Source organism: Eupeodes corollae, chromosome 1 (genome assembly GCF_945859685.1).
Source record: "Eupeodes corollae chromosome 1, idEupCoro1.1, whole genome shotgun sequence".
Lineage (NCBI taxonomy): Eukaryota > Metazoa > Arthropoda > Insecta > Diptera > Syrphidae > Eupeodes > Eupeodes corollae.
In genome coordinates, this window is record NC_079147.1 from 299803211 (window position 1) to 299815847 (window position 12637).

Consider the following 12637-nt stretch of genomic DNA (forward strand, 5'->3'; position numbering starts at 1 on the left):
CATTTTTAAATATTCTTGTGCTGTGGAAACACCAAAAAGATTAACTAAATTATCTTTTCTATTGTTTTCTCTTGCAAAATAAGCTCAGTTAGGCCATTTTCATTAACAAAATTAAATAATATCAACAGTAACAGATTGATTTTTTCCCAAATGGAAAACACATACCTGATTCCAAATGCACAAGTACTCAACGAGATACAAATACAATATCAATCGTACCAACATTTGAAAACGAAATCACATAAGATCCATTCGAGACTCATGTAAATGTCAAAAACCTATCCATAGAAGGATTCTACTTGAACTTTTATCGGTGTTATTCATACTATGGGTATTGTTTTTGTTATTCGTGTAAAATCCTACTATACTATGGATAGATTTTCCAACAAAACACGGGTAATAAAATAGTTTCAAACAAAGTCGAATATTAATAACAATCACTATATGTCAGCTATTGACATACTAAACATGGACTGCTAGTAGCCAACTTCACGATGGTTCCACTTTTAACGGACAAAACACTAGCGCAAAGAGGACTATGCGGAAAAATTGTGTAACATTTATGACACTTGACATTGGAGATTCTTTCTTTTTTTCTCACATGTTTATGTATTTTGTGTTGTGATTTGTGAAGTTGATCAAAATAAAAGAGATTTAAATAAGAAATAAAAATGAAAAAGTGTTCAATTCTAGGATGCATTTCGCATCAATTGAACAGATATGTGTCTTTGTTTTTGTAAGTATTATTTTAAGGAACGTATGATTCCTAGCTAAAATTATGTTTTTTACCATTATTTAGCCTGGTTCGTAAAGGCGTAGTCAGAGACGAATGGAGACTAGCTATTGAATCTCTCAATGGCCAGGTGATAGATTCAAGTCGACCACTCCAGAAATTTTTCATCTGCGATCTTCACTTCGATACAAAATTTATTAAGACGCTTGGGACTAACAAACGTCTCACAGAGGATGCTGTTCCAACTCTTTTCCCTAACATGCATAACATGATGGAACAAATGTAAGATTAATCATTTATTCAAAACAAATTCAACCTAAAATTGTCTAATTACAGAAAAGAAGAAGTTCAAGACGATCAGGTAGATAACTTTGACGAAGCTTGTTGCAGGATGGAACAAATGTAATATAATTCAGTTTTCATTACAAATTCTACATAATTTTCTACTTTCAGGATTGAACCACCAATCGATGAAGTTCAAGATCATCCAACTGATGACTTTGCAGAAGCACCCATCGAAAACGAACAAGCTGGAAATAACTTCGATGAAAGGTACTTTTTATATCAGGAAACTCTTCATTTGATTTCTGTTTGTATTTATTTATTTATAAAAAATAATTTTCAAAATAAATTTATAAATTATTTAAAAAGAAGGTAAGACCATAGGATGCCGTTAATACAAAAATATAGAGATAAATAAGTTTTAAAATTTCTTCGCATTTGTTGCGCTTCGATATGCGTTCTTTAACATTAACCAATGGAAAATGAATCGCTTTCTAAGGTACCACCTCGTTACCTTTTATACCGACATAATTTGGAATCCAGGCTGGAACAATGTTGACGCTGTTGTATATAACACTCCGAATATAGTAAATGGTTGTACAAGAGTGTACATAGGATCCATCCGTGTATAACGTTCTTGATGGTTTCGATTTATTCCCGCTTTAGGTGAAAGAAATTGTAAAATTGATTAAAAAATAGGAAAGAGATATCACTATTCGCAGTATTAACACACGTCTGTTCACGTTGGTGGCGTTTGCGAGCCTAGAAGTAACATAGTATGAGTAATGGTAGAGCGGAATGTATAGGGAAAAATGTTTCCCAAAAAAAATATTTGAAATCACTACACATACCGCTTTGTCATTTTAAAACTATTCACCTAATTTTAACTATTTAAAGGGTTGTAATTTCACATATAGGTTTACCAACTTATTACGGAAGCTATTTTAATTTTAATCAATTATTTAAAAAAACTTTAATGAAATTAATTTTTATCAATTTTTCTTTGTTTTTCAAAATCTAAATAAACGCTTTTTATCTTTTTATAGGTATAGCGATATGATCGCTTATTCGACCGAACAAAACGATGTAATTTTAAATGAAGCTATATTGGCTGAAAGGTAATAATTTAATTGTAGTTAAAAAAAATAATATTATATTCTATTTTTTTTTTGCTGTAGCATAACACCTGTTTGTAGCCGTAAACGGAGGTTTGAGGAAGAGACAGCTACACCCAGAACTTTGACACGTAAGTGTTTGCGTTACAAACAATTATACGTGAAAAAAAACAACATGCTTAAGCACAAGGCGCAAGCTAAAGAGGAAAGAGATTAAAATTCAATCTTTGGAATCCTTGCTTGATGACTTTCAAAAAAGAAATCTCATTTCCGAGAACTGTTCGCAGATCCTTCAGGTATTTGATCATAAATATATATATTTTTTGATTTCAATATTTTTTTAATTAAATATTTTCTATGTATTTACATATATATATACATTCATTAACATATATTACATTCAGAACACATTCCACCCAATCGTACTGCACAAATCAGGATCGAAAAATTTAATATTTTTCGTTTATTGAACCATAGAGAACGAATGAACCAGTCTTGTTAAGTAAATTAGATCGGTTTGGTTTTGTTTGAAGTTAACTTTGAAATTTAATTGTAGTCTCTTCTTCAAAAAAGGTTATAAATACTGTTAAAACTACACTTTACTTTAAAGTGAGCTCTTTTATAAGAATTAACACTAAATACACAAAGGTACACTAGGTTGTTTTAGTTAATTTTAAGTAGCACGTAAGAAAAAAAAATGATAATTTCGTTAGTTTTTTAATTTTCCAATTGTTTTGTAATGAAAAACATAAGTCTAAACCAATGCCCAACAATATCCCATTTCACCCTATCTTTACATTCAGCAATTAAAATTCTAAATTTACTCTCGCTCTCAACAAACATTGTAAAATAACGTAACTTTTCTATCATTATTTTTGCATTCCTTTTGTTATTCATATTCTTACATGCTAAGTCTAACTTTTAAACAGAAAATTCTTTCTCTTGCATTTTGGACACCACAGAGTACACACCTAACTTGGACATTGGTAACAAAATATAAATTGTACAATACATTACATTGAATTGCATATAATATTGAATATTAAATAACATTTATACCTAAATTAACTAAACTTCTTTTTTGGCAAAGATATTTTTAAAAAAATTAAACATTACAATACAGTCCACAAACAAACAAACAAAAAAACTATTAATCCAAAACACCAATAAAAACAAATAAGCAATTAAAATGATAGAAATACATACATAGTTTATAGGCCAAAATTCAATAGTTTTTTAAGTAATTCATGAATTTCTTAGAGCGCCTCGATGGGGCCAGTAAATTTAATATATGTAAGTTATAGATCATACACTAGTTTTAATCCTTTTTTCTAGTATTAAGTAGTAATAAGTTAAAATGAATAAAAAATTAAATAAAACTTAAATTTTTAAGTTTCTTATTGCAAAATAAAAACGAAGAAGGAGTTTTCTTCGCAGGTCTATGTTTTAAGTTCAATAATATTTCAATAAATATAAAAAATATAAAAACGTTTCAAATGAATATACATATATTTAAAATAACAAACAAATTTTGTTTTTGATTTTTAGACATACGAAAGCAATTTAATGGAGATATTGCAAGGTAAGAAGATAGCTGGAAAATACCCGGTAGAACTGAGGTCCTTCGCATTGACTTTACATTTGTATAGCCCCCGGGCGTATAAGTACGTAAGGTCACTCTCTAAAGACAATTTACCAGCAGAGAGTACCTTGAGATCGTGGTATAGCCAGACAGAAGCTGGACCTGGGTATACCCAAAAATCTATAGATGTCCTCATTCTTAAGTCTATTGCTCAAGAAAAAAAGAACAGAAAGTTGGTCGCATGTCCGATGATGGACAAAATGGCCATAAAAAAATCATATCCAATAGGATGACTCTAAAAAAATATGTTGGCACCATAGATTATGGAACAGATTTCTCGTCAACTGAAGAACTTCCTCATGCAAAAGAGGCACTTGTTTACCTACTTGTTGGAATGAACGGGGCATGGAAACTTCCTGTTGCATACTTTTTATGCAATGGCTTAACCGCGTCTGAAAAGGCCAGTTTTACTAGAAAGGTTGTAGATTTTGTGAGTCAAACAAATGTTGAAATTGTTGGTCTTACTTTCAATGGTCATCCAGGCAATATGGGCATTAAGGTGGGTCGATTTTGTATGGGACAAAATAAAAGTTATTTGATCATATTGTAATAGTAATATTATGTTGTGTATAGTCCAGACAAATAATAATTGCAAAAAAAATGAAATTAAATCATATCTTTATCCCGCGCATGGGCTTTGAGGTTTCTGAGATTTTGAAAAAAAACAGCGTTTTTTTTTATTAATTTAAAGATTTTATTGAACAAAATTAAATATTATTGAAAAATTAAAAATTAATTATTAATTCATTAATCATAAAATACAATTTAGAAATTCATATCACAAAATTTAATTTAAATAGGTAAGAAATAATTTATTTTATATTCTCGGCAAGAAATCTCGTTTACTCTCAAATCGAGGCATTAGTTTCCTGGATGAAAGTTTCGCTGGTATCGAGCTTTCCCTTGAATTTTTGTCACATAAGATCATAGATGCTTCTGTAACTATTTTCACAGAACATTCAACAGCCTGTGTGTGACATGGTAGCTTTAAGAAAATGAGATTTTCGTTGCACTGAGAACTAAAAGCCTCGTTAATTTCTTCATTAGTGTTGTGTTGAAGAATTGGTATTTCGTAAAATTCTTGCTGCCAATCTATGAGCTCACAATAGCTTGCAGCATCGAAATTGAGAGGAGGCTCTTCAAAGACACGAGGTTGCTTTTCTGTATAAGGTGAATTTCGTGCTTTTAGTATCCTCCTGGCAGCTAGTTCCCTGATTGTTTGATTTTGATCGGACAGCATAGATAGCAGCAAATTCTCTGGATGAGCGAAGTAGGCGTTTCGTTGAATTACGGGATCAATTAATAGTTTAAACTCTGATGGCAGATAACGAGTACTTTTAATCAACGTCCACAAATTTTTAGATCCATCTTTACATGTTGGATTTGTTTTTACTTCAAACCATATCGGAGCGTATGTAGGCAAAAGGTGCCTAGCAATGGACCCTTAAGTCCGTCCTTTCAAAGAATGACAGCAACAACAGCAACACTAACCAAATAATTCGAACTTGAACGACCAACAGCAATAACCAACAGGAACAAAAAGAAAGACGAAACGAAAACGCCACGAATTTAAATTGTTATCCTTATCTACTTTTATTAAACTAAATTTATTTTTATTTAAACTAAATATCGCTATTACTAAACTTAAAACTATTATTATTTAAAAACTAAAGTGAATTAAAACTATATACTATTATTGAACTATTAAAACAAGTGTTTCTTTTGATTTAAGAAAACCTTTATTCCTCTACTTAGCCCCCCACATGGTGTCAGAAGTGTTTTTATCCCCCCTCAGTGATTTTTTTTTTCTTTTCGTAAAAATATAGTGCATGACAAATAATAGATAGCAGTGTAATACAAAGTGAAAAAAAAATATTCTACTCATATATTAATTAAAAAATTAAAAAAAAAAAAAAATTAAAAAATACTATATGATATGCTAAATGCATGATTGTGCGTACATATTTATCATATAGCTGTTAAAACGTGGTGTGATTTGTGACAGTGCAATCAAAATAAACGGTTGTCTATACACCGTAACAAACGGCATTAGTATGCAGCAGTATTCAAGAAGAAACAAAAAATGAAAAATTGGAATCAAAAATACAATTAGAAAGAAAACGATAAGTATCATTATTTTTTTCACTATATTTTTTTATATGCACGTACATAAATGAATTTTGAAGCATTATCGACAAAGCAATTACAGGCTTTATTAAAAGATCGTGGTTATTCCGTAAGCTATAGGCTCAAACAAGATTTAATCGAGCGACTTAAATCTGTGCTTGGTGAAGAGAGTCTCGAAAAGTCTTTAGAAGGGGTTGAACTTGAGGAAAGTGTTGACGGGGATCAAGAAAAGGGTGTGAGTGAGGGCGGAGACGAATACGATAGCAACGGGAAGGACAGTGTCGACAATACGGTAGAAATGGCGCAAAATAATTTCGTATTTAAAGATGTTGAAGATTCCTTAGAATCATTTGATGGTGAAAGCGGCAAAGAAATTAGCGATTGGATAAAGGATTTTGAGGACATTGCCTCTGTATGTCTGTGGAACGATATCCAACGTTATTTATACGCGAGACGTTTGTTGAAAGGTGCTGCAAAATTAGCTATAGAATCAGAGAAAAACATAAATACGTGGAAAGGGTTAAAATCTATCCTAGAAAAAGAATTCGGTAAAACTGTTTCGGGTTTATTGATTCATCGTCAACTAGAATCACGGCGTAAAAATGTAAACGAGTCGTATTTGGAATACATGTTCCAAATGAAGTTGATCGCGAACAAAGGGAACGTCGACGAAGAATCCTTATTTTCATATATTGTATCGGGTATAAATGATAGCACAATAAATAAAACAATCTTATACGAAGCAAGAACATTTAGCGATTTAAAGTCAAAATTTAAAATTTACGATGAAATGAAGCTCCAAATACAAAAACAAAGAGACGAGGTCCGTACACATAAAACAAACACCCAAACTCAGAGTTTTAAAATTCAAAACCGTGTTCAAACTCCGGGTTATTCATCGCAAGGTTCGGAGTCCCAAAAACGCTGTGTTACCTGTGGAGCGAAAGGGCATCCTTCACAAAGCTGCCCCCATAAAGATAAAGGACCTCGTTGCTTCAATTGCAATGATTTTGGGCATCTGTCTAAACTTTGTCCAAAAAAGAACCAAAATCAAAATTCAACTAAAGTTAACCGTATCTTTTCTCCTATTGTTAGAATGCAGATAAAGATAGATTCGATTCCTTTAGATGCATTATTTGATACAGGTAGTCAATTATGCCTGATAAAAAACTCTGTATTTTTGAAGTTGAATAAACGATTTGATAGTGCAGGTACTTTACTAACAGGTATCGGGCAAACGGTATATAAATCGGTCGGTGCGGTTAAAATGACTGTCATTGTCGATGATATGCCCTACATTCTAACTTTCGATGTCGTCAATGATGAATGGATGTCTGAAAATGTTTTGATCGGTACAGAAATCCTAGAATACGCGAATATGGTGATTGAAAATGGCAACGTTAGTTTTAAACGCAAAGATGTTAAGTGTAGCGATGAAGTAGGAAATGACAATCATATTAGCAAAATCGATACGGAAGCTTTAGTAACGGAAAATAAAAAAGTATACAATATAGACATAATTCAGAATACGCGAATAAAGCAAACAATAGAAAATATGGTAAAAGCTTATAACCCAAAAAAACCGATAAAATCGTGCGTGGAAATAAAGATCTTATTAGAAGACGAAAAGCCAGTCTTCCATCGTCCTAGAAGGCTAGCGCCTAAGGAAAAAAACTTTGTGACCAATCAAAAATCGGAGTGGCTTGTAGAAGGCATCGTGGTTCCAAGCAATTCCAATTTTGCAAGTCCAGTTGTTCTCGCGAAGAAAAAAGACGGTAGCTACAGACTTTGTGTCGACTACCGCAAATTAAATACAAGAATTGTTAAGGATAGGTACCCATTACCAATAATCGAAGACATTTTGGAAAACCTCTATAGTGCGCGTGTTTTTACTAGTTTAGACCTTAAAAATGGATTCTTCCATGTAGACATCCATCCCGAAAGTCGAAAGTTTACATCGTTTGTCACTCCAGATGCTCAATATGAGTTTTGCAAAGTTCCTTTCGGTCTTTGTAATTCACCTTCCGTTTTTCAAAGATTCATTAATACGGTTTTTAAAGATTTAGTACGTGAACGATTTTTATTTATTTATATGGACGATTTAATAATCCCATCGGAAAATGAAGAAGACAATTTAAAGACTTTAGAGCTTGTTTTAAACGTTGCGGAAAAGAATGGGCTCATAATTAAATGGGAAAAGTGTAATTTTGTGACTCGATCAATTGAATTTCTTGGCCATATTGTTGAAAATGGAACGGTAAAACCTTCAATCGAAAAAACAAAAGCTGTCCGAAATTTCCCAGAGCCGAAGCGCTTAAAAGACCTTAAAAGTTTTCTGGGTTTGACAGGTTTTTTTAGAAAATTTATTTATATTTATATATATTATTCTAGAATCGCGAAACCTTTGTCCGATTTGACAAGAAAAACTTCCGTCGGTTTTAGTTTTGGCCACGAGCAAAGAAACTCATATTTGCAGCTGAAAGAACTTCTGTGTCAGGAACCAGTTCTCAAACTTTTTAACCCAGCATTGGAAACCGAGTTGCATACGGACGCAAGTAAAGTTGGTCTTGCTGCAGTTCTGCTTCAGCGCCACGAAAGGGAGTTGCACCCGGTGTTCTTCCTAAGTTTTAAGACTAAACCGACTGAAGAAAAGTACAGTAGTTATGAGTTAGAGGTACTCGCAATCATACGGTCACTTCAAAAGTTAAGGGTTTACTTGCTAGGTTTGAAATTCAAAACTTTCACTGATTGTAAAGCGTTTCAGTTAACAATGCAGAAGAAAGAACTATGTACTCGCGTGGCACACTGGGCGTTATATTTAGAGGAGTTCGACTGTACAGTTCATCATAAGCCAGGGAAATATATGCAGCATGTGGATGCACTGAGTCGTGTTTTGACTTTAGCAACAGTTGATACAGGAGTTCTCCATAGAATAAAAAAGGCTCAAGAGAAAGATGAAACTTGTCAACTTATTCTCAAAATTCTACAGCAGGAGCAATACGAAGATTACATCAATCGCAATGGTGTCCTTTACCGATTCATCGAGGGAGCATACCTTCTTGTAGTCCCAAAAAGTATACAGAGAGAAATTGTAAGAAGCGTTCATGAAATCGGACATATCAACTCCCAGAAGGTGGAAACGCATTTAAAACAACATTACTACTTTGCGAATATGCGGAAAAGAATTAATGAAATTTTATCGAACTGTGTCTCATGTATTTTAGCAGTTAAGAAAGGTGGCAAGCAGGAAGGGTTCCTCAATCCAATTACAAAAGTTGATGTACCGTTACATACTATTCATATGGATCACCTGGGACCCATGCCCTCTACTAATAAGAATTATAAGCATCTGCTCGTAATAATGGATGCCTTTACGAAATTTGTCTGGATTTTTCCAGTAAAGTCAACGACAACAGAGGAGGTTTTATCAAAACTTGTGACTTTAGAAAATATTTTTGGAAACCCTGCACGAGTAATAACTGATAGAGGAGCCGCTTTCAGTTCAAATAACTTCGAGGAATATTGTGACCAACGTAAAATCTTACACAGTAAAATAACAACGGGTGTCCCTCGGGGAAACGGACAAGTCGAGAGGATGAATCGGATCATAATAGCAACTCTTACGAAGATGTCCTTGGAGAACCCTCTTAAATGGTACCAGCACATCACAAAATTGCAAAAAGCTATCAACTCAACGACCTCCAGAGCTACGAAAAGAACACCGTTCGAACTTTTATTCGGTGTACCAATGCGAAATAACGAAGATGTCAAGCTTATAGAGATGTTGGAAGAAGAAATGTTAGAAGAATTCGAAAGGGACAGAGCCGAGCTAAGAAAAGAAGCCAGGATACAAATCGAACAAATTCAAAAAGAAAACAGTACACAATACAACAAAAAGCGTAAGCCAGCCAGGAAGTATGCAGTTCATGATTTAGTCGCAATTCAACGAACGCAGTTCGGAACAGGACTAAAAGTTCAACCAAAGTTTCTGGGTCCGTACGAGGTCACGAAAATTCGACGAAATGATCGTTACGACGTTTCTAAAATCGGCAGTCACGATGGTCCTAACAAAACATCGACTGCGGCTGACCTGATGAAGCCGTGGGTACAGGAAGATGATTATGAATCAGACATCAGCTCAGATTAATTCAGGATGGCCGGATGTAGGCAAAAGGTGCCTAGCAATGGACCCTTAAGTCCGTCCTTTCAAAGAATGACAGCAACAACGGCAACACTAACCAAAAAATTCGAACTTGAACGACCAACAGCAATAACCAACAGGAACAAAAAATCAATCGAACGGTGACGACGAGAAGCTACGAAAGACGAAACGAAAACGCCACGAATGTAAATTGTTATCCTTATCTACTTTTATTAAACTAAATTTATTTTTATTTAAACTAAATATCGCTATTACTAAACTTAAAACTATTATTATTTAAAAACTAAAGTGAATCAAAACTAATACTATTATTGAACTATTAAAACAAGTGTTTCTTTTGATTTAAGAAAACCTTTAACACAATATTCAGCTAATACTTGTAGGTTTTTTGATGGAGTTAAAGCAGAAATATAAAGCCGTACAATTCTGTTCGCTTTTGTCAACCATCGGGCATGGGACATCTTTCCTGGGGACCTGTTAGCCAAATCATGAGAACATTTTCCACTTATAACTGAATTCGTTATTTCGTACAGGTATTTTTGATCGGTACTTAGGTCATCAAACTGAACTTATGGCAGTTCACTTTCTATTTTTTCATAAATTACAATTTCTAGTTTCTCGCAATTTTCTAATAGTTTTCCAATTGGACCAGAATGTGAGGACGGACCAGTGGTAGCCCCATCTAATTTGTTAACAAATGTCTCAAGGGCAATTCGTTCAAATATAGCATAAAAATGATCCACTGTAAGGGACGCTGAAGCCTTTTTTCGATCGTTCCATCGCAACCAAGAGCCATTAAATCATCTTCCTTAATGTTGTGTGACAAAAGAAGCTCGGTAATTGATGCTTCAATACTTTTGGCAGTTCCTGCATCAGGGGTAGCGCAGCCGATATAAATTGAACCTGGTTCTTTAAGAACAGATATATGTTCCTCAATCACTGTTTGTTTGTACTTTTTTGCTCCTTTCTTTACAATATTCAGCGTCTTATCTTTTCGACCATCAAAAAACAGAGCAGGTAAATGGAGCTGCTTTTGCTTATTTTGTAGTTCGTTGCGTTCTTTGGTTCTTTCGCGGCGTATTTTTGATTTATCAACCACTTCAAAATCGTCTGATATGTCATGAAATACAGAGGAAACAATTGCAGCAGCCGCTCTGTCAGAAATACCGTAACGGTCACATGTTTTTGACACCATAGGTAAATTTTGAACATGTTTTTTTTTGTGCTTTTGATGTAGATGGTAAGTTAAGTTGTTCAGGCAAAGGTATTTTTGTTGCAGGTAAGTTTAGTTTCTTAGGAGAATGTCTCGTTACCTCAGAGTCGCTCGAAGAGGAACATAACTCCTGTTGTTGAGTATTAGACTTACCTTGATTTTTGTTAATGTTAGTATTAGGTTTTGGTTTTGTAACATTAGTTCGATTTAACTTTTGTTTTAATTTAGTTGTTAGAATTCTGTCAATTCCTCCAAAACGCATCTTCCTTTCCTGTCTTTGATCCATCAAAAAGTTCCACTCTTCTTTTGGTACCTTGTTTTCTCTTCGACAGCAACAAAGTTGAAGTTGTTTGCATTTACACGCACAAATATCGAAAAGGGCCTTGCTTTGTTTTTTTCTGCTGATAAACGCTTAAGGGATTTGATGAGGTCTTTGCATTTTAAGTGGTACGCTTTTATAAGCTGAATTACCCTAGTGTGGGAAACCGTTGGAAGCGACGATTTTCTCCATACCATTTTAATTTTTTGTGACATTCTCACTTTCAATCTCTGAACTGTGCCATTCATAGCATTTCATGACATCTTCGTAGGTAAGTAAAATATCATCCCATATATCTCCTACATTTCCAAATAAAGGGCACTGGTTACTTTATCTCCTCGTTTCCATGTTAATCTAATTACCAGTATTATTGAATATTAATCAGAAACAAACAATGGTGAATCAAAAAGCAATTCATGTAAGTTTGGTAAATACCTAAATAAAATTAATCAATCTAACTTTAAAGCTATAGATTTGGCCGAAGCTAATTTATTTATTAATTGCAAACTTCTAACTCCCGCTTACACATCAGAGAGACGATTGGTGTTTGATACGAGATACTGTAAGTGCGCCGCGATAGTAATGCAGCTGTGAAAGCTTCTTTTCTAATCTCGGTCGCAACTACCGCTATTTTTCACAGAAAGAATTTGTGTTTGATACAAGTGCATTAGCTGACCTTCACATTCGTTACAATATTTTTTTTGTCATTTTGTTGGGACTAAGCTGCAAAAAATCTTAGAGGAATAGGAGATGTGCTTTTCTATGATTGACAAAAGCTAATATTTGATTTTGGGTGTAAAGAAAAATTAATGTATCGAATGTTTGCCGCACTGAGGAGATAGTAGAAAAATCGCAATATTATAAGGCTTAATACAGCTTTGAACTATCTCTAAGTCTTACAAAACAGACATTTTATTTAACAATAGGGACATAAAAACTATATTCTCTAAAAACAATACAATGGTATGCATTACACTGAAAATATTTGAATAATATTTTAGGTGTGTGCTATTACAAATTAATTTGACAAAAAAAATCGACCCA

The 12637-nt window shown here is 33.6% G+C and overlaps 1 protein-coding gene across 1 annotated transcript; it reads left to right on the forward strand.

Moving 5' to 3' along the window:
• The first annotated feature begins 348 nt into the window (after window positions 1-348).
• On the forward strand, window positions 349-1399 carry LOC129951816 (uncharacterized). Its single transcript, XM_056064168.1, has 5 exons — window positions 349-736; window positions 800-1015; window positions 1070-1135; window positions 1187-1322; window positions 1388-1399. The coding sequence occupies exons 1-5, from the start codon at window positions 672-674 to the stop codon at window positions 1397-1399; spliced, it is 495 nt and encodes a 164-aa protein (XP_055920143.1). The 5' UTR covers window positions 349-671.
• The last annotated feature ends 11238 nt before the right edge of the window (window positions 1400-12637 follow it).

Bases quoted from the DNA above. Each gene is read 5' to 3' on its own strand.
- LOC129951816 (XM_056064168.1), top strand. From the start codon at position 672: ATGAAAAAGTGTTCAATTCTAGGATGCATTTCGCATCAATTGAACAGA. The intron at 737-799 runs GTAAGTATTATT...ACCATTATTTAG, and splicing joins AGATATGTGTCTTTGTTTTT to CCTGGTTCGTAAAGGCGTAG. The intron at 1,016-1,069 runs GTAAGATTAATC...GTCTAATTACAG, and splicing joins CATAACATGATGGAACAAAT to AAAAGAAGAAGTTCAAGACG.